This window comes from Motacilla alba, chromosome 2, assembly GCF_015832195.1.
Source record: "Motacilla alba alba isolate MOTALB_02 chromosome 2, Motacilla_alba_V1.0_pri, whole genome shotgun sequence".
NCBI lineage: Eukaryota > Metazoa > Chordata > Aves > Passeriformes > Motacillidae > Motacilla > Motacilla alba.
The window spans coordinates 85455608-85482660 of NC_052017.1; the positions used below are offsets into that span (position 1 = coordinate 85455608).

At 38.7% G+C, this 27053-nt stretch overlaps 1 protein-coding gene across 13 annotated transcripts in view; it reads left to right on the plus strand.

Annotated features, from left to right (window-relative positions):
- The window catches only part of FHOD3 (formin homology 2 domain containing 3), a 376649-nt gene that overhangs the window by 246416 nt on the left and 103180 nt on the right, over positions 1-27053 (plus strand). For 7 of the 13 annotated variants that reach the window (XM_038126866.1, XM_038126862.1, XM_038126863.1 and 4 more), the window contains exons 7-11: positions 4796-4907; positions 11606-11700; positions 15827-15970; positions 17858-18090; positions 19350-19436. In XM_038126866.1, the coding sequence (XP_037982794.1) occupies positions 4796-4907; positions 11606-11700; positions 15827-15970; positions 17858-18090; positions 19350-19436 (671 nt within the window). The remainder of the gene's footprint in view (positions 1-4795; positions 4908-11605; positions 11701-15826; positions 15971-17857; positions 18091-19349; positions 19437-27053) is intronic. The other 6 variants (XM_038126874.1, XM_038126868.1, XM_038126871.1 and 3 more) reach the window with 1 other exon arrangement.

Consider the following 27053-nt stretch of genomic DNA (forward strand, 5'->3'; position numbering starts at 1 on the left):
TCTGCCTGGCTGTGTCCTACAAAAAGGATGAGTACCTGACCTACAGTAAATCCAAGTCTGCACCTGGATTAGGTTTCAGAGGATTTGGCTGTAGTAAATCTTTCTTTAAAAATTCAATGCCTATTTCTCCTTTAAATTTGAATAGCGTAAATCCAAAGTAGCTACATCTCCCCAAGTAAAATATTTTTATTCGATTTCCTTTTTACTTTCTTCCTTTTTAAAAGGAAAAATAATTGAATCCGGAATGTTCCAATCTGAACTCTACAAATATTGCTTTGGTCTCTAAGTCAATGAACTTTGTGACAACAATCCTTGTAAAGGTTAAAGCCTTTCCAGACAAGTGATTAACAACTGTGATAAGCCTTTCCATGAGACATGAGTTTTGCAGCCTGTTGTGTGGTATCCTTGTCTGAGTCTGTAATTGTCTAAGTATAAAGAGATAAAAGGGAAAGGGATTGCCAAACTGCACTGTATAAGGTAAAGCGAGTCAGAGGGAAAAGGTTTATAATTTTTCTTCTTCCTTTTACGTTTCTGGCTTGTTCTTATCTTTAGCCAGAAGATGCTAACATCATTTCCTCTCTATAAATTGGCTTGCACATGATAGAAAAACACAACATGAACTTTATTTTCTAGCTTAATACAAGTTCTGATGCTTCAGTGTTTGGATATTCAAGAATCCTGATTTAATCTCAGAACTGTTAAAAAATTATTTTACCAAGCCAGTGAGTGTGCATATTGCCTCAATGAGCCTTCCTTTTTAACTAAGCAGCAATATTTAAATGGAAATTTGGATTTAATTAGAACAACCAATGCAAACAACTTTGCAAAGTGATAGTAACAGGACTTTTTTTTGAACTAGCATGTCTACTTCTTTTGTTGCCTTTCTTGTCCTGTTTAAAGTAGAAGTGTGATTGGCCCATGGGTTTTAACAAAACTGTGACTGTTGAAGCAGCTTCAGAAAGCAGTTGTTCCCCTCTTCAATAGTAAATGAGTACCAGGAAAAAATCCCACAAACAGTCTTAAAAGTTTTTATTAAGTTTTTAACAACAATTCAGATTATAAGTGATTCACCTGCTTGTGAATTAAATATGAAACTTGTTTCTATTGCTCCCATTGCTGTGCCATTTGAGTAAATCATGTGAAATAAAATGATAATGACTGGCAATCCCATGATTTCACAAAGGGGAGCAAGAAAATCAGTGAATTGCTGCTGTTTTTTTCCTGTATAGCAATCTTCTGATTCTGAGATTCAGTTATTTTATTTACAATCTAGCTATATAATTAATTGAAAAGGTGTGTCCTGCAAACATTTTAGAACTCACACAGGAAGCTGTGAGGATCTTTGGCAGTCAAATAGTTACTCAAAAATGGGAACTTCAGGCCCACAGGTGGTCACAAAGGGAACATTTAACAGATTGGACATCATATGGGAGGCCACATTAAAAAAAAATCCCTGTGCCTCACATGGGTCCTACCACCAGGTATCCCTGAACAAACCTTTCAGAGACTGCTTGGTGCCACAGTGGATAATTCGAGCAGGTTTTAGTGTGAGTATGTCAGGCTCTGGACTGTTTTTGTGTCTGGGAGTGACAGACTATCAGATATCTCAGAGGGGTTTTGGCTGGCTGAAGACTTCAGTTTCGAGGGGCACTGCAGCTGCTCAATGATTGCCTGCTCCTGTCAAGAAGCACTGTTAATGCAGTTTGGGAAAGCACTGCAGGATGAGCACAAAGACTGTGTGGGTCACGGGTAGCTAGGTAAGTCCTCAGTATGGGCATTGTGCACCTTAGTCTAGGACTGCTGTGTTTTGCTTTTGTCCTTGCCCAAAGTGTCCAGAGCAGCAGGCAGGCTTAAAGTGCCAACAGGAGTCCCAAATGCCATTTTCTATTCAGCAGGAAACAGCATTGTTTTACATGCAGGCTTTCTTAAAACTAGTGTTTGTGCTGGTGCAAGAAGAAAGCAGCCATGGCATGCACCTTCAGTGGCAAGCACATCCACTTCCAGAGCTGAATAACTCTTCTGTGAGGAGCTGGATAAGCCCTGAAAATTTGCAGATTGACGAACTGAACTTAGAGTGTCCTTCTAGGACCTAAATGGCAAGCAAAAATAGCTTTCCAAATTGCTCCTTTTCTCCAGGACTGCTTCTGAGTGGCATTTATTCCTTACAAAACCATCTGTTAGCTTGTTAGGCACAGGAAGCTGATACCTGCAGATGGCACCTGAAATCAGCCAGCTTGAACCTTGGTCTGGTGCAAATGCAGTGGGCTGTCCTGAGGCTGCTCAGGGTTTGCAGCGTGGCAGGTGCAGGGGGACCAGCTCCTTATTGCAGCAGCTGCCACTGCCAGCAGGCAACAATCTGAGCAAAGGTACTGCCAAAGGTTCTTCCTGGAAGAAGATTTGCAAAAATAGACTTAAGCCTGGTGTGTCCCCCACTGATTGCTGTCAAATGGAGACATATGGGAACTTTGCCATGCAGCACTTTTGTGAGAATTCATCCCGTTGTCACCACATGGCCAATACTTGAGGCTTTAAGAACCATCAAAAGTAATGTATAAGCTTTCCTTTTTAAGGAAAACAAAAAACAAAAAGCCCTAATCAGATTAGTAGGTAGCATGTAAATGGTTATCTGGGAATTATGCTTGGAACACAAGCCCTATGAGGAACGTTTGAAGGAACCGGGGTTCAGCCTGGAGAAGAGGAGGCTTAGAGGTGACCTTATTGCTCTCTACAGCTTCCTGAAGGGAGGTTGTAGACAGGTGGGGGTCGGTCTCTTCCGGGCAGCAAGTGACAGAGAACGAGGACAAGTCTCAAGCTACTTCAGGGAAGGTACACATTGGATATTATTAGGAAAAAAAATTTCACCGAAAGAATAATAAAATACTGGATTTGTCTTCCCAGAGAGGTGGTAGAATCACCATCTCTGGAAGTGTTTAAAAAAAGACTGGACATGGCACTTGGTGCTATAGTCTAGTTGAGGTGTTTGGGGATAGGATGGACTTGATGATCTTAGACGTCTCTTCCAACCTCATTATTCTGTGATTCTGTGATTCTGTTAATGCTAGAATAGTTTATAGTAATCTGGAATAACTCCTATTTACAAAGTAACTTTACAAAAAAAGTGGTGACTTTTTGGAAATTCTTTCAGTATGTTTATTAAACAATTGAACTTAATTCCTGAGAGCAATGTCACTGCAGACCAGCAACTCTGTGGTATTGGCCTGACAGGCAAATACATAGATGTACAGTGCAAATGTGGGAAAGTGATTTGTTGTGTTATCAGGTTTCAATTTCCTTTAATTTGACTACCCCATGTATCTATGAAGTATCACTGCAGCAGTACAACTGCAAATTATACTAACCAAGGGTCTTAAGGGACTTGGTCAAGTTTGTCACTGGGATTTCCTGTCTGTCAGCCCTAAAATTCAACAATTTGACAACAAATAAAGCCTGAAAAAAAGTCTAGATTCAACAGCAGAATATTTTGCATTGCTAGTAGTGCCATTACAGGCATTAAGCTCAATTTGCATGAGTGGGTAAACCCCAAGAAACTAGGGAAATAGCTGGGATCACTGTTGACACTGAACTGTGTGTTAAAAGCAGCAAGCTGCATTTTAGCTCATTATCTTCAAGAGACCTCCAGTACATCTCCATGAGGGGCTGTGTAAGTACAGCAGCTTGAGTCTATGCCTGTTGCACTTGCAGTCATTTTTAGAATATTGACACAGTCACTGTCTTGTGACCATGTGTACATCTATGAAATTATTAATAAGGATTTTTTGATTCTTAGGAGAGTTGTGTTGAGAGGACTTTAAAAAAAATTTAGAAATGGGAATTAGTCAATATTGACAGAAACTGTATAATAATCCATTATTTAGATTGAAAGTATAGCAAATTTGAACCAGTATCAATTCCCCCAGTAAAAGCCCTCTCAGCACACAGAACCCTGCCTATTGAAAAATCCTCCCCTCAGTTAAAGAGTTGGTTTTTCGCACACCTGAAAATAATGATAAGTAATCATACTTGATCATTCCTAAAAATTCTTAGTCAGCTCTTTTTGTCAAGTGATCCTCTCTGGAAATGGGAGCTCTGAGGTGAAATTGATAGTTTGGCTATTGAATTCTAGTAGATCCATTTTACCAATGCCAAGTCTTTGATGAACACTCACTTCTAAGGATGTATGAGAACCTAAGTTTGAAAACTTGCAGGCAGAATGCTCAGTTCCAGTAAATCACACATTTTGTGACAGGGTGGGATAGTTGGGGATTAAGCACACTTCCTCCCAAGTTGTGTTTAATAGTGATGATCAATCTATTTAATAATTTAGGGATTAAACAGTAGCATTTTAAGAATAGAAGAAAGCATAAGGAGGAAATCATCCCATCATACAGCATTTTGACAGGATTAAAGTCTCAGAGCAGAAGGAGGAAATAAATGTGTTGAGAAATAAGAAATATATGCTTTGTTAGCTCAATAGGTTTTGTGTACATCAAGCTTTGGGCAGCAATGTTGGGAATATGCAGAGGTGGGATGTTCACCCTTTTGTTACTTATGGCAGTATTAAGCTTTCATTTGCATTCATTGACAACTGGGGATTCCCTCAGGGAGCACTGTTCAGTGAATGAAATTCTCAGCCAGCTGTTTACCTTCCATTTTTTCAGTGCTGTCACAGTTTAATCTTTTCTGTTTGTGTGTTACTACCAGATGTGGACTGCTGGGCTTGCCTTGCCCAGTGTCATTTCCTACATCTGGGAATGCTGTGGTTTGGAGAATGACAAGTTGCACTTTTTTCTTCCAGTTTCGCCTGGTGGTAAAGACAGCACTGAAGCTGCTGCTGGTGTTTGTGGAGTACACAGAATCCAACGCACCGCTTTTGATCCAGGCAGTATCAACCGTGGATGAAAAGAGAGGTGAGTAGCCTTACCAGGGGGCTGCAACATCCCAGCACTGCTGAGATCAAGGTAGCATTTCATCACTGCTTTCAGTGGTCCTAGAGTTGCTGTCATTGATGCCTGCTTTCTCCATAGTACCCTTCATTTCCTAAAAGCATTTTTTAAGTATTCATATAATCTAAGGTTGTTTGAAGAATTAATTATAATGGGAAAGTGAAGTGTGAAAACTGAGGAACTCCATTACCTCCTGGGGTGCCAGAGTCATTGCCCTTTCCCTGCACCCACATGCTAAGTAAATACTCCCCCCATATCTTCCGACTCAGAGGCTCCTTTGGGCAAAACCATCTTTCCAACTTCCTTCTGGGAAGCAGCAGTCTGATTTAGAAGAGAAAATGATATCTAATCAGTGTAATCCCTTTGAAGAGAAAGACGAGGTCAGTAATAGTACAGGCTTTATTGTAAAAGCGAAACCATCTGTTGTTACATTAAAATAAAGCCCTTGAGCAGATATTATACTATGAAATCTGTTACCCTTCAGGCTTGTGAAAAATACTTGAATATGTATCTGTATTTTTTACAAATAAATAGAACAAAAATGGTTCTTTCTTGTTCTTCCCACAAAGCCATCACTAAGCTCCTGGGGCATTCTCTCTTGATGCAAAACATTCCTTTGCCTCAAGGAGAGTTTTTGAGGTTAGGAGATCCATTGTTGTGGTCTCAAGCATGGAGGTTGAAAGCGAGCTTCCCTCTGTGGAGCAACTGCCTCCATACTCAACTTGTCTGAGACTTGATATGGTAAAAGTGAAACAAGAAAATGTTGGGGGCTGGGGAGAATGGTGGTGCCAGAAATAGGAAAAAGGAGCCAGATTTTGCTTTCAGTTATCAGAATGGGTTGAAAAGAAAAAACACAAATTATCTCTTATAGCAAGGAAGCAGGCAGGGGCAATTCAAACCAGCAAATTCTGCAGGTTGGCTTTCTGTTTTGAATTAAAAGCAGTAAACCTTACAATGCCATAAGCATAAATATGATTATAATATTCATGTACCTGTGATCACTGTTAGTCCTTTTTTCAGTCATTCTTAATATTTCATCAGCTTTCTGAACTCACTGGTATTTTCAATGAGTTCAAAATTCACTATATCTACTGACATGCTAGTAAAGTCATTATTTAACGAAAAGGAGAAACAAAGCATTCCCTTCTCTGTCTGTAGAGCAGTCTGAGGCAATCATTTACAGGCCTCAAAGTAATAAAACAACTTAAGTAACAGCACAAGACTTGAAAAAAGAGATGCATGTAGTAAGATGAGCATATGTTAAGAGCATAATGAGAGGTTTTACAGGAATTCTCATACCTGTGCTTCAGTAGATTATTTTATGAACTCTTGCAAATACCTTAACCCAAATACCCAGTTTTTCCTTCTTCCTATTTTTTAAAATTATTTTCATTAAGCAGTTGTCTTTGCGCCTTAAGAGATTTTTTTTTCTGGTTTTATATTTAGTTCCCTTTTAGGTCATCAATATAATAGTCACAGGGTCATTTTGATTGGAAAATACTTTTTTAAGACCACTGAGTCAAACCATTAACACAGCACTGCCAAGTTCATCACTAAACCATGTCCCTCAGTGCTACATCTGCATGTCTTTTAAATACCACTGGAGATGGTGACTCCACCACTTCCCTGGGCAGCCTGTTCCAAAACCTGATAACCCTTTTGTTGAAAAAAATTCTTCCTAATATCCAACCTAAACCTCCCTTGATGAAACTTGGGGTAATTTCCTCTCATCCTGTCATTTGTTAACCAGGAAAAGAGGACAACCCCCACCTGCCTACAGCTTCCTTTCAGGAGTTGTAGAGAGAAGTAAGATTCCCTTGAGCCTCCTTTTCTCCAGGCTAAAGAATCCCAGCTCCTTCAGTCACTCCTCATAAGGCTTGTGCTCTGTGCCCTTCACCATCTTCATTGCCTTTCTCTGGACACGCTCCAGCACCTCAATGTCTTTCTTGCAGTGAGGGGCCCAAAACCAAACACAGGATTCAAGATGAGGCTTCATCAGTGCCAAGAACAAAGAGACAATAACTTCCTTGATGCTTCTGTCCACACTATTCCCGATACAGGCTAGGATGCTACTGGTCTTCTTGGCCACCTGGGTACGTGCTGGCTCATGTTGAGCTGCTGTTGACCAGCACTCCCAGGTCCTTTTCTGACAGGCTGCTTTCCAGCTGCTCTGCTCCAGCGCTGCACAGGGCTGTTGTGACCCAAGTACCAGGACCTTGTTGATTGTCATACAACTGGCCTCGTCCCATTGATCCTCCCTGTCCATATCCCTCTGAAGAGATTTGTTGCTCTTCAGCAGATCAACACTCCCATCTAACTTGGTCACCTGCAAAGTGATTGAGGCTGCCCTCACTCCCCTCATCCAGGTCATTGATAATGATATTAAACAGGAGTGGCCCAAACACTGAGCCCTGGGGAGCCCTAAGAGTGATCATCTGCCAGCTGAACTGAACTCCAGGCACTACCATTCTCTAGGCCAACCATCCAGTCAGTTTTCTACCCAGTGAACAGTGCACCCATGAGCAGCCAGTTTCTCCAGAAGAATGCTGTGGGATACAATGTTAAAGCCCTTCACTTTAAGATGTGGATATGCTATGTTTTAATTTATAATTTTAAATTAGTAGCCTATAAATGAGAAGTTCCTGCCTTTAATGACTGATGAAACCAAACAGGAAAAGAGAAAAAAGCAATATGCCTTTTCTTGAGCCATTGTCATAAATCTTGCAGGTATGTAATTAAATTCAGCACTGCTTTGATAAAAGTGCGATGTTTCGTGTACATACAAGGTGATGAGATATGACATAATTCTTCAACATGTGTAGCACACATGATTAACTTCTAGAACCCCATATTAACTCAGCCTGGTTTCAAAGCAATCCCATCTGTGGTTTCTATGTGTGAATACATCCATATGCAGACTGGAGAGCAGAGATCCACGGAAGTACAGCAGAGCGTGAATGAATAACTGCATGGCCCTCGTCATGTAGGAATTAGCTTTTATTTGCACTTCCATTTAGCTCCTCCTTTCTCCCACGCTTTTTCTTTCAGAACTCCAGAAGAATTTGGTCTCTTTTCGGTTTAAGCATAAGATTGCAAAGGCTCTGGGAAGTGGAGCTGGCATTGCACTCTGCTGTCTAGGGCTTCTTTATCGCAATCATATTTTAGGACAGGGATTAAAGCCAAATGGCCCTCATTATCTTTCCTTTTCCTGCAATTTCATTCATAGTTAGATTCCACTGAATTAACTCACACACTGTAGGTGTGATGGAAAAATATAAGTTCATTCAAATAAAAATAGCCAGAAGTTCAAGATGTCAAGGTCTTTACAAAAGCAGCACTACCTTTGCAGCCTATAGCTGTTGGAGACAGACATTCTCTAAGCTGGTGGTAGTTCTTATGGAAGGTTCTGCCCTTGTGCAAGATATTTCATGCTTTAGCTGTGCAGCCATTTTGTAGTTGTAGTGTCAAGGTTTTGTGTATGACATGAACAAAAGCATTCAAATAAATATGTAAAAACATTTAAAGAGGAAACTGAGAAAAGACCAGGACTTAAAACAATGGGCAACATCATTCTGAAAATAGACTGTATTAATTTAATATTTGCTTAATTGATGCAGCCTCATTGTTCTTCGTCTATACACCATATATGGTTACTCATAACACTGCAAGTAGCATCAGAGTTGAGACTGCAGCCTCCCTGTCAGAATAGCTGTGATAAAGAGCTCTTCCAACTGACAAGCCCCTAAAGAGCAGTCAAGCAGTTCTCAGTTTACCCATTAGGAGGCAGGAAAACACACAAAACTCAAACTCCGGTGCTTCACTTCACTGAGCCTATTTCATCACTCCCATTGATTTTGCTACAAAGTCCTTCATAAAAGTCATAACTTTATGGAAACATCCCCATCTGCTCACAGAAAAATCACTGGGATGATATATCATCAATCTTCTACATCATCATTTTTCTACATCAGGATCTGGTGAAGGATGAAATTCACCTGTTCCCTAACTAGAATCAAGATGAGGCAGTACTATCAATGACTTTGGCAGAGCTACTCCAATATGTACAAGATAAAACCTTTATTTTCAAATGCAATTTTCCTCATTATAATCTTAATCTGAACAGGTCTCTTTTCACTTTAAGCATGCTGGACTGCACAGGCTCTGGAAGGGGGAGCTGAAAGGGGGAGCTGAGCTGGATCTGTATATGTCCCATGCTGTATGAATCATAGGTTAGAAACTACAGATTCTCATTATATATATGCAAGAATATTAACCCAAGGACAGCAAGGCAGTAAGCTCATGGTGCAACTTCCACAGCAGAACTGCCTTATCCTGGGTGGGTAGTAGATATAGCCTTACAGCTATTTCCACATTCACTTCTTGGCTGTTCAGATTGAGATCATCATGGGGGAAATAGCATTTGAAAGAAAGGTTTAAGAAAGATTTAACCTGGTACAAATTGGAATAGCTCTGTCAAAGTTATTGATAGCACTGCCTCTTCTTGACTGTAGTAAGGGGATAGATGAAGAATTTGGAATTTAAGCCTAGATTTTGGAAGTTTAGTAGCAGAAGCATAAAAAAAGCCTTTGAAAGATAGATGAGCTGTTACAGGGCTGCCTTACTAGCAGGTGTGTCCAATCAGCAATATTTCAAAAAATTGTGTTCTGAAATAAAATAGTATTGCTAGAAGAATATTATATATCATCCTTGCAGGAAAACACCAAGGTGATCATGAAATTATTATTTTATGATAATGAAGAAATATTGAGAGATTCAGGGAACAAAAAAACCCCCATGGATACTGCCCAAAAAACAAACCAGGATGGTTCAAATAAGAGTAGAACCTGCCTGCAATAACAGAGGACTCTCACTGAATAATTCAGTGGATTAAATAATTATGGTTTTATGTTGTTATCACTGTTTTTCCAAATGGCATTATTGTGAATCAGACTTGCATGGTTTCCCCATTTTGTTTCTCTTTCCTATTTCCTTCCATTTTTCATTTTTTTCACTGAAAACCACAGGAAAACATTTTTGTAGTGAGAATATAATTCCTGCTGATCATATATCATTTGCAAGCTGGGTGAATTTGTTCCACATGACTTTTGAACATATACTGCACAAAATGTCTGGTAATATAAAGAATCTGGTAAAGAGGTGTCTGGTGTATTTTCGTTACAGACATGTATTTGAATTAGTATTTAATTAGGAATGCATATAGATACATCTGGAGAGCTGAGAGTGAATCCCGTTCCTCCTTTGATTTTGGTTAAGATAAAAAAGCCCTGACTATGTAGTAAAGATCAGCGACTGTCTGAGGGGGGAGAAAAATAAAGGAGAAATACTGCTGTCTGCACATTCACTTTTGGACAGGTTTTTTCCACACAGTTCACTGCCATTGCCTTGAAAATGCAGATCCTTGGTTAGCAGAATTTTTATGTCTGTGTAGCAGGGTACACATATAATACCATTTTTAATAAGCAAAAGCTGTTACAGGGTAATACAGAGTTTAAACCTTGGGGTGACTGATCAGTCAGTGGCAGGTGGCTGTGATGGCACGTTTGCATTTTTCTGCCTGATTATACTCAAGCTCTCACATCTGTATATGTTCAGGGCATGTGGACTGTTGGAATAATCTGCATATTTCTCTTTGAAACTGAAAGACTGTCACAGTAATGTTGTGTAGTTGAATTGAGTGTATCTCGAGGCTAAGGTTAGGTCTCTGCTTAGTCCTCCTCACCTTTTACTTTACTCCAAACAAAACACTGAATTGCAGTCTTTCATTATTTATTTCAGTTTTTCTAGATGAAATTTGGTACATACAGCCATCTTGCCATTCAGTCAAGTGAGACAGGACAGTTTTACAAGCTACCTTTCACACAAGAGGCTGAGTCTGGGTAGTGTGTTGCTTACCTGATGTTTTTAGCACAATAACTCACTAAACCATTAGGGTTTGGGTATCAGAGAAATATGCAAATTCAAATCAACATGCAAATCAAGCAAATAACTAAAAGCACAAATTTTTACCTTTCTTAGTGGAAAATCATATCTGAAAGTTCTGTAGGTAGGTTTCTTATTAAAGTATTTTGAGAAAGAGCCACTGCAAAAATCTTTTCCCTCATTGATCATTTCTTTTGTCCAAGACATATAGCCTGTAATTTGAGAAAACTGTGTCTCTGCCACAATGTTTTGTTAACCTGCCTTACCTTAATGCAGCACAACTCGGCAATAGCATTAGAACTAGGAGCAGCAGGTGCACTGAAAGCAGAGCGTGTAGGTCACTGCTGAAGATTTATCAAAGCCTGTGTGAACCTATGATAGGCTGGGTAAAATTCCCGTTACCTGATTTTTAAAATTTTGGTGTCAGTCACACTATGCTAACAAAGCTTCCTTCATCATCAAGGGAGAGAAGTTGGTACCTTTGTAGAGAGTCCACCTGCCATATTTTATATCCCTGCAATAGGCTGGACTGTGGTTTTCACTGCCTACATGAACTTCGCCCTCAGGGGAGCAGGAGAGACTGTAGACCAAGCTGGATCTTTCTGCTTGATCTTTCACCTGGTCACATATTCCAATTTGTGCTACTTTTTGCATAAGTAGAAGCTTTTTATGTAGCTTTCCATTTTGATCTCTGTAACCAATAGTTTCTGCTTCTCCTCTAGGAGCCAAGCCATGGTCCAACATCATGGAGATACTGGAGGAGAAGGATGGGGTTGATACGGAACTACTGGTTTATGCAATGACCTTGGTTAACAAGGTTTGTTTACTTTGTTAGCATGACTGGTGCAGATAATATTAGTGTTTTCATTTGTGTAATGAACTTCCCTGTTGACAGTATGTGATGGAAGAGACCTGTCACAGAGAAGTTGCAAGACAAGCTGTAATCCATCAGCACACTCCTGTTACTTGTGCTGCAGCCACCTGGAGGCTGCAGCCGGGAGCAGAGGTGTTACTTTGGTGGATGTTGTGTGGAACTGTGGTCTGACATGGCTCCTCTCCCAGCCCTGAAAATGCAGTGCTAAAGGAAAACGGACAAAGTGACTCAACAGATTATTCAAGGGGAGAAGGAAAGCAAGTGCTGTTGAAAAGATCACATGCTCACAAAGGCTTGTGTTGTGCACAGTTTTCTAGTTCATATAGTTTAATTTCTTTTTTTTTCTGTGATATAAATATGATTAATTTAACAGGTCTGAGTGCTAGTAAGGGTGCTTCTGCTTAAAAAAGTAAGGTCACATTTTTTTCTGATTTCCTTATATTTTTTGGTAACAGGATTTACAAGTCATAGTTTTGCAGTAAAGTAAAATATTTTCTGAAATATTGGCTTATGCTATTGGGAGGGAAAAAATGGAAAGTTCTTGAAAGTAAGAAATTTATCATTGTAAATTCCTTAAAAATCAGCATCTAGTCATAGACAAATTGTAGCAGGAGGGAGTACTAAAATTAAAGATTAATTTTTTTAAAGAGCACAGAAAGCCAACATACTCTTGGCAAACAAAATAATTGTGTGATTTATGGTTATACTTAATAGGGCAGAGTATTAATAAATGTTATTATTACTCATTGTATTCACTTGAAGATGCTGAGTTTGTTCACGGGGGTTATACACCAAGCTGACAGCTTATTGGGCTCTTGGCTACATGACTGGAATTGTGGGTTGCTTTTTTGTCAGATTTTTGTTAGTTTTTTGGGGTTTTTTATAAAATGATTTCTTAATGGCAGATATTTTCCAGCAAATACGTCTGAGAGAGACTAACTTCTCCTGGTGATATTACTCATCTTACTGTACTTATGCTTAGAGTCACCTTTGCTCCTGATTCCACAGTAGTAAGGTTCCTCTTGAGTTTAAAAGCCCACCTTACCTTCCTGCTGTACTCTTTCTGAAAAGTATCACCAGTTATGTATGCTTCTTTCTGTAGCCTCTATTAAAGCCAAGGTGATTAGTCATTAATGTCCCTGCTTTACACCTTGTTTTGTGTACTGACTCCTCGTTCTGAGATAGTTCTCTTCATCATTTGCACAGTTGTAACGTACCTGGTGTTTGACTTCCTCAAAGGTTTTCCCTACTGGTGCTTTTATTATCTTGTAGTTGATTCCTTTAGTCTGAGTTTTTCAGTGCATTTAAAGCTATTTTTAGGAGGATGTAGTTCTTTAAAAACATACAAAAAGTAAAAGCGTGTCACAGTCAAAGGAGCAAGTCAGTTATGAAGATCAAGGAAGAGAGGAATCCCACAAATCCACGCTTATAATTATGATCTGGCTTATGGGCAGCTTTATGATGTTTTTAATGGGATATTTTTCATTATTATAGAGAAAACAGCAAGCAGCATGTAGCAGTTGCAATTTTTTACCCCACAGAGAATACAAAGAAGGCTCAGATGGTTTCAGCTTCTCTAGACAAGGAAATGTCAAAGTTTTCAGTGCAGGCAGAGTCCTCATGAAGAATTTGTCTTAAGGAAGTATGTCTGTACTCTTTTTTCTTTCTCCATATATCCATTTACAGACTGTGTTCCTTCCTGCTCCAGAGCAGAAAACATATCTGCCCCGACATAAGAATTGCTCCAGTCCTTTTATCCTCTCCCTCTCTTTTGTTGATGCTTAACCAATTTAGTTATGCCAATATTTTATTAACCCTCTCTTAATTTGTGAGGATTTAGGCATTAATGAATTTCTTAGATGAGAGTGATCCCAATGAAGATATTTCTGGTTATGCATAGTTCCAATATAACATTTGTTATTTTTCTTGGAGTAGTTAGAAAATGATTTTGTTATGATTTAGGCTCTGAAAGTGGATCTGTGAGTACAACAACAAACCGTGCAAAGGAAAAATACTGTATTTCTATACTTAAGAGTTCAGTTGTCCAGTTCTGGTCAACAACATGCAGTAAAAATTTGATTTACACTGCTGTGTGTTTTAAAATTATAATAACCAATAAAAGGCTGCTGACAGCAGCAGTTTCCAGTAAATACTACCTTATGCTGCTGCTTTTTCCATCTACAGCTTGCCTTACCTTGGATTTTAAAAAAGCTGTACTTGAAGGTGGATGATCTGCATATCAACATTAAGATAATTTCCTGTTATTTTAGGAAGTAAATGCTCAGAAGATCTGACTGTTCCTCCACCGTTTTGTACATAAAACATCACATCCTATTGTGCATGAAGGCATTTTGGTCAGAATAGTTGCTGTCCATGTCTTTCATTTGCAACTGAAAGCCTCATGTTGAACACTTTTCTATGATAATATTTCCACATACAGGTTAAAGTTCCACTGAATGTGCAGTGTGAGAACTTCATTTGCTGAATCCTCAGATTTTTACTCAATGCTAGGTGTCAGTTTAGGAAGGAACAAAATAAATTTGGTACCTGCTTTCAGCAATGTTCAGGATGTTTTAGTTTCATAGTCTTTAGTGGGTTCTAAACAGAGGCTTAAATACTGTCCTGGAAAGAGACAAATTCTTAATTAAAGCCTGAACATATAACCTTAACACTTAATTGATCTTTGTGCTAAGAATCCTTTTGTAATGGATTTCACCAGTTAATAATCCTGTAATGACTGTAGAAGAAAATACTGCTGTGTTGTGTTTAATTAGAAAAAAAAAAATAAATTAAAATGCACATTTTTGATGCCCGTAATTCAGTGGCTTACATCACAGCAAAGAGGTGCTTTAACAAGACAGCTATGTCAGCTGCCTGTTTCTCTCTCATTAGTTGTGTAATCCAGACCCGTTTCTCTGAATGTAAAGCTTCTTGGTGTAGGGAGGCAGCCCAGAGGGGCTCATGTTTTCTGCACTCAGTTGCTCAGAGCCACCTTGTAAAAGACTGGCTCCAGAAAAACAGCATTCACAAAGCACAGTTCATCCCAGGCAAGAGAAGATGTAACTCTCCTTGGAGAGGGCCTGGGGTTTGCATCTCTTTGCCGTGCTCTTTCTCTCCTCTGCTGGGAATATAGATAAATTACTTAGCTAATTGAATGGGAGAGAGGAAAATACTTCAAATGAGCTACTCTCTGATGAGCACAGAAAAACTGTGTTGCTTCCAGCCTGTGCTCTCAAGTATTTTGCAGCAACAGCTCTGCATAGACTGGTTCTTGTGGCAAGGGATGTCCTTGCCCCGCAGGTAGGTGGCATGGTGTGTTCAGTAGTTTCTGCTCAACATGTGCAGGATTAAACTAGTCTTTCTGCATCATGCAAAAGGAGCAGTAGAAAATCAGCTCAAAGTGACTAGGAATCAGTAGCAAGCTGGAATAGGAATTAAGGAGTCAGGGTACCTTTAATAAGACTTTTTAATTTGAAAGGGAGCAGAGGAGTCACTATCTCTGTAATACAAACCAGTTTGTGCTCAGGGAAGATGACTGTTGCTGCAGGTGTGGAGGACAGTAGGCACATGGTGCAGGATACTTCCTGCTGTCTTGACATCATACAGCTGTGCATTGAACTTTTTCTTCTTAAGGCTAAACTTAAAAGAATCAGTAGGAACTGAGCTTTACTCTTTCTAGCTAAGCATTTCGGGGTTTTTTTTTTCTCCCTCTTTGCTTTTATCCCAGTGTTTGATGGTTTAACATTCTCTGTTCTTTAAGTCTGCACTTGAATGCAGCCAGAAAGGATCCAACTGTGTATTTTAAAGACCTACATTTTCCATACTTTTTTGTATAAAATAACAACATTGATTTGTTTTGCCAATTATTCATTTTTCTACACAGGGCAGAGAGTTGTTTGTTAAAAGCTGTGCCACTTGTTTTTTATTTTCTATCGGTGTCTCTAATCCCACATCATGGGTTTTACTTTATTGAAATCATACATAGCACCACTTGCCACCCACTTTTAAAATCCTTTGTTTAATTCTTTTCAAAACAAACAGATTTAAATGTTTTTCCTTTGATTCTTAGACGCTGTCAGGATTGCCAGATCAAGACTCTTTCTACGATGTGGTGGACTGTCTGGAAGAGCTAGGCATTGAAGCTATTTCACAGAGACACTTGAACAAGAAAGGAACAGACTTGGACTTAGTTGAGCAATTTAACATTTATGAGGTAACATAACATGCCCTGTTTTATGCATCTTACAGCTTGTACAAACTTCAAAGCTGAGAGGAGGGGGGAAACGTAACCTAGGTGAAATTTGGTTATCTCTCCTATTTTAAAGGAAAAACATCTGGTTGCTGTAAGTATTGTACACATTTGTATATGTAACCTGCTTTGGCACATTGCTGCCTTTAATGCAAAGGCATCTTGTATTAAAGCTGGGGCACAGTCCAAGGCAAACCAGCACATTTACTAACCTCCTTTCTGCAACTGCTAGTTGCACATGCTGAAGCAAGTAGAAGTTCTTCCCATGTGCAAAAGTATTCAGCTCATCAAAAAGGTTTGTCTGAGCTCAACTTCACAAGTGTGACTTGTTCTGCAACTGAATATCCAGCAAGTCCATATTTAAGAGTTTACACTGGACCAGATCCTATACAGTTTGCAGCAATGGAGTAATGACTGACTCCACATTTACCACGTAGGTATAAAATAACTACTTCTGAAACATTTATATGTAGGGGTAGGAAATCTAGTTTCTTAATAATTAGCCTTTTTTTCTAATTTTGTGAAGTGTTGGAGCTAGGAGGTTTAAGCTGAAGTTGTAATGTAAATGTGAATTAGTGTTCTCATATGACAAAATTAAATTACTTCATCACTGCCTAAGTCCAGCGAAGGATTTAATAGATTTGATTCTGCATTTTCTCCATCAATTCTACTCCCATGCCACTTCACTAACTAGCGGATTTAAGCTTTACACACAGCAATTTATAGGAAGAACAAGAGAATGAGAGGCCTCAGTAATGCTCTTTCTTTTTCTATCATCGGAGGCCTCATCTTACCACACCCTTTTTAAAATAGAGTGATTAATTTTAAAAGGATGGATTGGTTTTTTGTGCATGCTGCACCTACTGAAAGACTTACTTGCAGAATTGGCAGTTGGCTTAGTTGGGTGCCAGCTTTCTCTTGATGACCAAATTAAATTTAAACATGTCTACGCAGGTTCTTCCTTTTATCTGCCAATCCTGTTTTTTACCTGAAAAATCTGTTTTTCCTCACAGAAACAGATTTTACACCCCAAGTGGAGATATCTCACTTCCCCTTTGTTTTTTTTAAAAACTTCTGGTAAGAATTACCAGAGTAACAAGACTAATAGAAACAAGAAGATAGGCATTCTTCTGATGGCACACATTGCCCTTTCTGTACCTCTGCCCATTTGAGTGGATCTTTCTCATGCAATGATTATTTAGATGTTAGGCTGCATTTCAGATGAGAGCCACTAGATACTATGTTTTTTTTTTTCTGCCAGGGATCTCTCTCCTCATGTACCATAGGATAACACTTTGTTTCTGTTAGAGGTAGTTTACATTGGCACATCTGGGTCATGCAGCAGTTTGAGATATTTGGCATTGCACCCATGCTTTAGTCCTCTGCTAATTCCAGCACACTCAAGATGGTAAATTCCACTTAATCACTAAAAGTGTCATGTCTGAACTTGAGGAAATGTTGAATCAGTCAATGCATGGAGTTTTTTTCTGTTAACTTCACTAAAACCAAGACTTCACCTTAGTATTTTGGAAGGATATAAAGAGAACTAGTTGTCCAAGACTGCTCAGCTTCCTTGAAAATTCGGTCCCACATTAAAAAGAAAACAAACAGATTAGGAGGTACATAAATGTGTTGTTACAGTTCCCATAGTGTTGTATGCAGGGATCAGTGTACAATTCCGTTGTTAGAGCTGCCACACTGCACTAATGGATAGACAGTGACTTCTGGGGATAGCTGTAGAAACGATGATGCTAATTGGAGTTAATCATCTTGAGACCAGGAAATTTTTAAGCCTAGGTGTGAAGACCTGTGGTAGCTGAAGGGGCCTTGTCGGCCTTCTTCCTTTCTTAGGTGACACTGAGGCATGAAGACGGAGATGAGAGTGCTGAGCCCCCTCCCAGCGGGCGCAAGGATCGGAGAAGGGCCAGCCTTGGTGCTGGCGAGCGCCGGGGGCTGGAGCGGCGGCGGAGCCGCAGGCACTCGGCTCAGAACGTCAAGAGCACTTTATCAGCCCCTGCCAGCCCCTGCGGCCAATCAAGCTTCATGCTGAGCCACGGGCAGCGTGTGGAAGAGCTCAGTGAGAGGTAAGGGCAGGAGATGAGGGATGCTCCTTTCTTCTCCCGTCACTTTCTGTTCATTGCACTTTATTAATGTGATAGGCTTTTCTTTATCTTCCTCTTTTCATTGAAATAAAAATGAAAAACACAAAAGCACATTCAGATTTAGAACACCAGCACAAAAAATAAATGGATTTGTGGGTGAGTTACCTACATAGTTAAGTTCTTTGGCACCGTCCATCCTAAGTAGACCCAAACCACATGACATCGAGCATTTGGTATGAGAACTAATTCAGCCTAATTTCATCCATTGACAGATTTTATATTCACTATATTCGCATTACAAAAGATTGTAACAAGAGCATGGTAACGTTAATTCAGAGCTGTTTGTCCTGTGTTTGGTTACGGTCCATTCTTATTTTTTTTCCTCCTCTTCATTCCAGCATAAATATTTGCCTTTGAGGCTACAGCAGAGTAGTGAATATAGCTAATGTTTTATAATTAGCAAAAGAGAGGCAGTAATGGCTAGCTGAGCAACAGTCTGCAACAGTGGAGTCAGTTGAAGATGGTGTCTTTGCCGGTCCTGTGATGGCTGGCTTAGGCTCTGTGTGCTTAGGGATAAAAGGAGCTGCAGATCCTCAGCGTGTCTAACTGCTGCACAAGAGGGCTGGAAGTAATTCACCACAGTTACATGTCTGATCAGCTCTCCTCTCTTTGATGTCAGTGGAGTGCAGCAAGTACTGGTGGGCCTTCAGTTATCTAATGTGTTCTACATGCCTGAAATTTCAACCAAGATGAATCAAGCTCTGAGACTGGCTGTTGATTCTGAAGGGAATCTGGCTGACTAGCTCAGGTGGTGATACTTAAAAGCTGCAGACAGCACAAGCTGGACACTGTCATCTCGCTGCCGAAGATGCAGTTTGAAAAACTGAAGCATGGTCTGTACAAGAGCATATCTTGTATTAATTATAACTTTTGGGAAGTTCATTGAAGGTTTCTCTTGGTTAGCAGGGGATGTAAACTTAGAGCCTTAAAATCCTATGTTGCGTGTAAAGCAGTCCTTCTTGCAAAGAGAGCTGGGTTGACTAAAGTTTAATGGGTTCTGGCAATATGAAAAGGTAAGACTCCAGATAACTGAAACTGTTAGTAGTTGAATGTTGTATACCACATACATAGCACTTTCTTTTCTTTTTTTTTTTTTTTTCTTTTTCTTTTTTTTTTTTCTTTTGGCATTTGACAACACATTAACACTTGTTTTCCATCACCTTCCATGGCCTGGTCTTTAGTGGGCTGAAAGCTGAGAGCCCCATGGTCTTACAGGCTGATAACAAGGATGACAGTGCATTTGAGGATGAGTTTAAAGCATCTTCAGAGTGAGTACAGCTGGGAACTTCAGCTGCTCTGCATGGGATGCCTTGTGCATGACCTTGGGCCCTGCTTCAGGACTTAACAATATGACTGGGAATCTGTAACCATGAATGTGGAGCAGATATTTATGGTTATATGATTTTTTTGTTAAACTGATGAGTTTGGATTTGAAATGAGGAGATGCTTCTACTCTGCAGAAATTATTCATTCCCTTACTGTTAAGTAAACTAATAGAAGCCATCCAGGAAAACAACTTTTACCAATATGTTTTCTCACTATTATTGTGTGTGCTTGCTAGCTTTATTTTGCAGTCTTCAGTAACTTTGGATAAATTTGTGTTTGAGCTAATTTTTAGTGGGAATAGAATAGAGGGAATAAAACCACAATAGATTAGTTTTAGAAGCTTTTTAAATATTTTTAACCAACATAATTTCAATAATCATGTCCTTTTTTGAAAAAAAATTATCCAGTTCTGCTCCACACACTTCTTGTCAGTGACATATTTTAAAACATAATTTAAGTTTACATACAAAAAAAGAAATCTTTATCTAAGCAGTGAAATTTTTCAGTTATCTTCTGTAGGACAATAATTAAATTCTCTTCATTTAGAATGTCCAACTTGCTCACCTGGCTCTGTAAGGAAACAGGCATTTAATTATGAATGTGTGTAATTCTGGTCTTTACTTTGCATATTAATTAAATAAGAATACTACCTCAGCCCCCACCCCCATTCTCCAGTCCTCTTAGCAAGTAAAGGCAGGGAATTATTTGCAGCTAGCAAATCAGACTTTTTTTCCCATGCGACATTACAGCCTACAAAGTATGTTCAGGATTTGAGGATGCAAGTTCTATGCTCAGTGAAATTGCTTAAGCTACCATAAAAAAAAGTTAGTCAACTGTTGGATCTTCTATAATTCTCATATTTCTGGTAAAGTGTTTCTAGTAAACAAGCTTTTCAGATAAGCAGATTCTGTCCTTCACATTTTTAGATTCATTATCTGCCCAAATCTGTAGTTGTGGTAGGAAGAGGAAAAACAGCCTTCCTGCTTTATCTTATTCCCGTAAGTCTGAAATAGTCCAGATGTGTGCAACAGTATCTCTACACCTGATAGCTAAATTGAGACTAAAAAAAAAAAAAAAAAAAAAAAAAAGAAGGAAAAAAGGAAAAGCCTTATGGCTTCTATTCATTAATGTTTAGGCAGAAAAATAGTGAAGTTGAATGTGTCATTTAAGGTTTTTGCATGTTTATAGAATTTGAATTAGACATAAATGGAAAGAGGTTTTCTGTAATCCAGTTTTCAAATTTGAGAATATGTTCTTCAATGCAAGATATTTATGGGTGTAAAGGACTTGAATAGATCTATCTTGTGGCAATTTGTATTTAAATTTTAAAATGTTATGTTAGAATATGATGCATCACTTGATTTTTTTCAAAAGAAATGCTCGTTATGAGCCTCTTGCTTCCATTGTTAATGTTGTAGAGAGGAATCTATACAAATGGATAAAAATTACTTATTACCTCTGTAAATTGAAAATGACTTCTGTTCAGCCATGAAAGAACTGTCTCCTGCTGATGACTTTTTGGTTCATAACCCTGGTTCCTCTTGAGAAAGGAAAAAAAAAAAATTGCAGTAAGTTTTTGCAGTGTTCTATTTCCCAAAAAAAATAGTTACAAAATGGATTTCAGTCTTTATTCCTTCACTACATTTTCTTTCCCAGTAGGAATTGTAACCGTACTAATGATAATCTTACTGTATTGTTCCTGCTGAAAGCTCTTAACTTTGTGTGTGGCTGCAGATGTCTTATGTCTGGTTTTACAGTGGATTAGACCCAGTGGAATTGCTTCTGATGAACACAGTTAGAGATTGAAGTCACACTCATATACTGTACTAAATTTTATTTTGGGAAATATTCTAGGTTATTTTTGGACATCTGTACCAAAATCAGGAGAAGGTTCAAGTTCTTTCCCATCATTCTCCTTCCCACAATGTTCATGTTTCTTTTCTTTCTAGCTCATCAGCTGTTTTGGCAATGGCTTTGCTTTTGTTTACCACATCAAACAGGTTGTCCACAGTCATCTGCTTTGTGTCAACCGATAAGTCTTCCAAAAAGAGAGAAATTCGTGGTGCCGGTAAAACAACAAAAAAAGACAATATTGGCCAAATTCTGTTCTGTCTCACAATGCTCTATATCCAGAAAAGTTGTCTGAAGTCAATGGAGTTGGTCTGATCTATGCCAGGCTAATTGAGAGCAGACTTTGGGTTTTGAGCTGGGAAAAGTTGACAGTAAATGCTAAGGGCGACCAAAAGGAAAACTTGCAGGCCTTTTTCATCCACTTGGCAGCTTTTTCCCAAACTAAATGTATTGTTTTTTCGCCTGTGGTTCAAAACAAATAAGGATCCAAATCTGCTTCGTGTTAAAATAGTTTTCATGGAGAGCAAGCCCAGCCTGATGTGCCTGTTACTAAATAAGTAAGTAAAGAAGTTGATAACAGCTACCAACTAGAGAGAAGCTGAAGGTTGATTTAAAGGTCTGTACCTACTGCAGCATACTTTAAGATGCCTGTCCTGACAAGCAGCAGGTCTGCTTTGCTAAAACTTCTTTCTCTTTCCGTGATGGCACAGAGCACCCATAAGCCTGGTGGGAACTTCAGTCCTGTTTAACATGATGTTTTAATGCTGTGCTGGAGGTGCCTCCTAAGGTTTTCTGCCCTGGCCCAAACTGAGTGCTCTCAGTCTGTGGTCTAGCATGCTGCTTCTTATGCAGGAGACTTTTAAACACATTCTTCCATGGGTTGTGTTGGTTGTTAGTTTGTTTTCTTTTTAAAGTAAAGCTAGCTTTTTCCAGTCACACCATGGATAGAGTCAGGGAAAAATGCAAGGGGTGGCATGGGATTTGCGCTAGATTTATGTTGTTATTGTATGCAGTGATTTCTGGCTAAATAAGCATTAAAAAGCAAATTTCTGTCTCTCTGTCTTTTAGTCTCATCCTGAATGGGTTTCAGAGAGTAAAAGGCAGCCTGTTCAGAAGTTCTCAGTGCTGTCTTGAGCACGGCACAGATTCTCTGAGTTCTGTACATCAAAATCAGAAACAAGTGCTCCTCCCAGTTTTTCAAATTAATGTTTCACATTTTGCTGTGCATTTCCCTTTCTTCAGTACTGCACAGAAACCATACTCTCTCACCCTGGGTGTCCCATCAGAGCTGTGTCAGCCAGACCTTAGCAAACATATTCAAGTGAGCTTCTGAGATATGTACACTGACACCTCTTACCAGCATTTGAGTGAACAGCTCCATCACTATGGCATTAATTACAGGAAAAACACTGAGGTTTATGAAATTGTAAATAGCTAGGATTAGGTATTTTCCTCTCTTTACTAGACTCTGCTTTTTATTCCCATAGCTTTGTTTTGTTTTATATTATCAAAAGTCACCAAAGAATTGATAAGATTGATCTTATAACACTAAATACATTCAGCTAGAGATAACCTGGCCATGATTAGAACTTTCTTTTCAGTATTCCTGTGTTGGACACCTAACAAATGAAAGAACTGAGTGCCATCTTAAGAACTTATCAGAGTGGAGCCTGCATTCTGCATCAGAGACCAAAGCTGGCTTTAGTAAGTTTTCTCTTAGTAGACCATGAGGCTAAAAAGATATGAGGAAGACCAATTGTTCAGGTCCACCTGAGGCTTCCAGATTTTTCAATTTGAAGAAAGCTGGCCTTCAGGAGAGCTATGTTGATAAGGTGAAAACAACAGAGAAGCAAACAGGGAATTATGTATCCATGAACTTCGCTTTTTTCAGGGTCCTGCCTGGAAGCCTGTTAGGACTCTTCTTCTGAGCAAAGAGTAGCACAGGGAATTCCAAAGTTTCCCACAAATTCCTAGGCTAGCTGGACACAGTTCTATTGCATGGTGCACCCTGGGCTCAAGGTCTTTAACACTCTTTATGATCCTAGAAAAAAACAGGGAAATAGTTGTCTAAAAAAAGGAAAGCTGTGCTGAGAAGTTGTAAGGTCCTGTTTGTTAGAAAATGCATTTTTCTGATGTTTGAGGATTGCCAAGATGCAGGCAGAGATCGTGATGGTATTTTGGTTTTACCAGAAAACAATGAATACAGCTGAGCCTCTGATGCTAAGCATTTTTTCAGCTCAACTTTGGATTCCTGATGAGTTTCTAACCAACAGCACAGACCTTGGTTTGCTTATTAGGCCTCATTAACTGATTGTTCAAATTGCTTCATGTAGAGCCAGGACTGCAGGGCTGGTTTGCCCAAGATACAGCTGAGACTTGTTTTTTTTTATTATCGTGATTTTCCATGTTTTCAGACATCCTAAACCATAACTAATCTTTTATTTTTCTCTAGCATTTACTGTGGAAAAATTCTAGTTTTTGTCATGATGTTTCAAGTTCTGGTGACTTTCCACAACACTATAGAAAATATTTGATTGTATAAATATTTAATGGGTATAGATCAAAGATACAGTGGTGGGTGGGGTTTATTTTCTTTTATTTAGGATATCTTAGAGTTGCTGTTTGTGTCAGATATGATGAGTGGTATAAAACAGCAAAGTGGGGAGACTCAACATTATCATTTGATGTAAGACTCAGGTTATGGTATAGAATACTAAAGGCCCAGATGAGAGAAGAAGTTAATTTCTCTTTTATTACTTTAATAGAAAGAAACATTTTTTTTTTCTTTATGTTTATCTCTGGTTCCTAGTTTTGGATATTTAAAACAGCTGAGGCATGAAATTAGACAAAGAGAACATCTCCAGGATAAACATGCAGGCACATATCTGTGGATGTGAATCTCTTTAATACAGGTACATACACACAGACATACAGATATACGTATGAGCTGAGCCACCTAGCATTTGGGCGTGCTTTGACATTGAATGGCATATGATCATTTATGAGAGAGATAATAACTTTTTACAGTTTGGTTGGTATGGGTGAAAATTAGAATGGGATATAAAAAAGAAGAGGTTTTGGAAACACTTATCTATGAAATGATAGGAAATAGCTTGGTAAGCTAGCCAAGGTAGTGCCTGTTTGTAGCATAAGACCTTTATTAGACTTTGACTGCAATACCATATAAAAATCTAACCTGCTATTTTAAGTTTGGAGCAGGAGAATACATTAATTTCTCTTGTGCAGGTAGGATTTGAAGCATTAAGTCAAGCAGATTCTAAAGGAGAACCCTAAAAGTGTGAAATTTTCCATCCTACTCTTTGCAAGAATATCTTCGAAGCTCCCATAAGGAATGCAGTAGAGGAAGATGCATAAGATAGGTTAAGAAAAATATTTTTTAAAGCCATACCATAACAAGGACTGCATTGAGGTATAGATAGGGATTGACCCAATATTGACCCAATAAGTAATAATGACGCAAAAATTTAAAATTTACAACTTGATGAGTATCTCAGGTCCAGGTCCAATTACTGTTTCAGGTTGATACCAGCTTTTTTTTAATATGATTTTAAAAATCTCTGTAGGAGTGTCAGGTTTTCTAGTAGGGATACTCTTTTCTGACTGCACATTTCGCTGAAAGGAAACATTTTTTGCTTGGTATGCCTGCAAGAGTCCAGTTAACAGCAGTGCACTTTACTGTAAAGGCAACGGTAAATTTTCCTATTTGAACTTCAGGAGGAATCAAGAAAGCACTGAAGTTTAAATAGATTATAGCTGCATAGCAAATGAAATCACAGCATGACTTGGCCTAATTATTTTACTTTGGTTTTTTTCCACTGTGTGTTTAGCTTTCATGAGCTACCTGAGGAAATGCAATGCCAGACCAAGGTGTGAATGCCTTTCTCTGGATCTGTATGGTAGTGTCTTATGCACTGGAGTGTACATGCTTTAGAGAGTTCACCTCTCCAGTGTGTTCCCAATGTTTGTAAACATGATCCTCTGAGAGCAGAAGAGGTTTTTTTACACATAGGATGCAATGGTGAGGGGTGGGGGGAAAAGACAGCAGCTTGGTGGGATGCCATTTCCCTTAGAAAGGTCAATAACAGTGGCCTTCAACTGTATGTTCTTCCAAGCTCTGAAAATAACATTTCTTCTCTCTTTCTTTATATGTTTCAGTATACATTGCTCCAAAAGTCTATCTACAGCATTATTTTGTTTCTTTACCTCTTTGCTCTTAGAAATGTAAAAACAGCACTGCTGTTCAATGATCAGAGTTGTGACTCTTGAAGTCTTTGCAAAGCCTTGCCATTATCTTAATGTTCTGCTGTCTTGCTCTGCTTTGATGAATCTCCTATATAAACCAACTGCAGCAGTTATACAAGTCTGGAGGCATTGCCTAGGTATTATTTAGGTGTGAAAAGCTGTTGCTGATCACAATTTAGGGATAATAAAAGTAACAGGAACCTAAAGATAATAGACAGATATGAAGGCATAGTGAGTGCATGTACTTCACAGCATTTGAAATTTCCTGACCTTTTTGTCTGAACTGTTTATTTAGGGCAGAAATACCAGAATCATTTTCCTTTTGACCTTTGTAATTAGTCACCTTAATCTTCCTGTATGCAAAAGGTCAAATTTTGAGGCTTTGTAAGTACATTGTTATCCATATAATTGCATGTAATTTCATCTTCACATAGTTGTACCAACTGCAGTGGAATAAAAATAGGTAGTGGGGTTAATAGGTGGTTTCTTTAGTTTTATTTTTAATGGAGGAGGAAAGTGTATTGCCATGTCTTTATACAGACTTATAAATGTTGAACTTGAATTATTACCACTTTTAACTTTCACCTAAAGGACTAGTTGAATCTGTTTGGCAGCTAGGATAGAAGAAAGGAAGAAGCAACAAAAGTGTACCAAAGCATTTGTTTATTTTACATGATTTTAGGAATTTGGTTATGAATTGTGCCATCTAAGCTATAAAAGTGGAATTGAACTCATAAATTGAAGAAAATGGTGAGCAATGGCAAGAGAAAATAAAATTACATCCACTGTGACTTATATCTTTCCTTGATGGAACATTTTTCAGTTTTTCTTTGTTCACTTGGAGTTCAGGGATGCAGCTGTGCACGAGGTAAAAGAGGTCAGAGGTTTTCAGGAGAAAGGGTGGTAAACAACCTTAAAAGGAAAGTTTGAGACATCAGCTGTAGCATGCAATTTAAAATAATATTGTGAAATGGATAATGGTGGTCTTATTTCACTGAATGTGGCTTGTCCTGGTCACCGAATCACAGAATGTTTGGTGTTGGAAGGGATCTAAAGATTATCTACTAGATCTCATGATGTGCATTGTATGTGCTGACCAAAGCCTTGGTAGTCTAATTGTGGCAAGATGATAATTTTTTCCATTGTTCTATATTCTGGTTCATTACTGGTTAAATTCATCCTGAATTAAAATGATTTGAAGCATATCTTACCTTTTCAAAATTTCCTTTGATACAGAGCAAAGTAGAATGTGTTTCTGTGCTCATGCTTATTTTGTTGGTGTGAGTTTTTGTTTGGTTTGGTTAGGGTTGCTTGTTTGTTGGGGCATTTTTTGTTCCTTCAGGATTTTGATTTTTCTTTTAGCTCTACCTTTGGGATTTTTTTGGAGGTGAGTAGTGAGAAACTTGTGGTTCTGGGCTACAAGCTAGAAAGAAATCTTAAGTTCT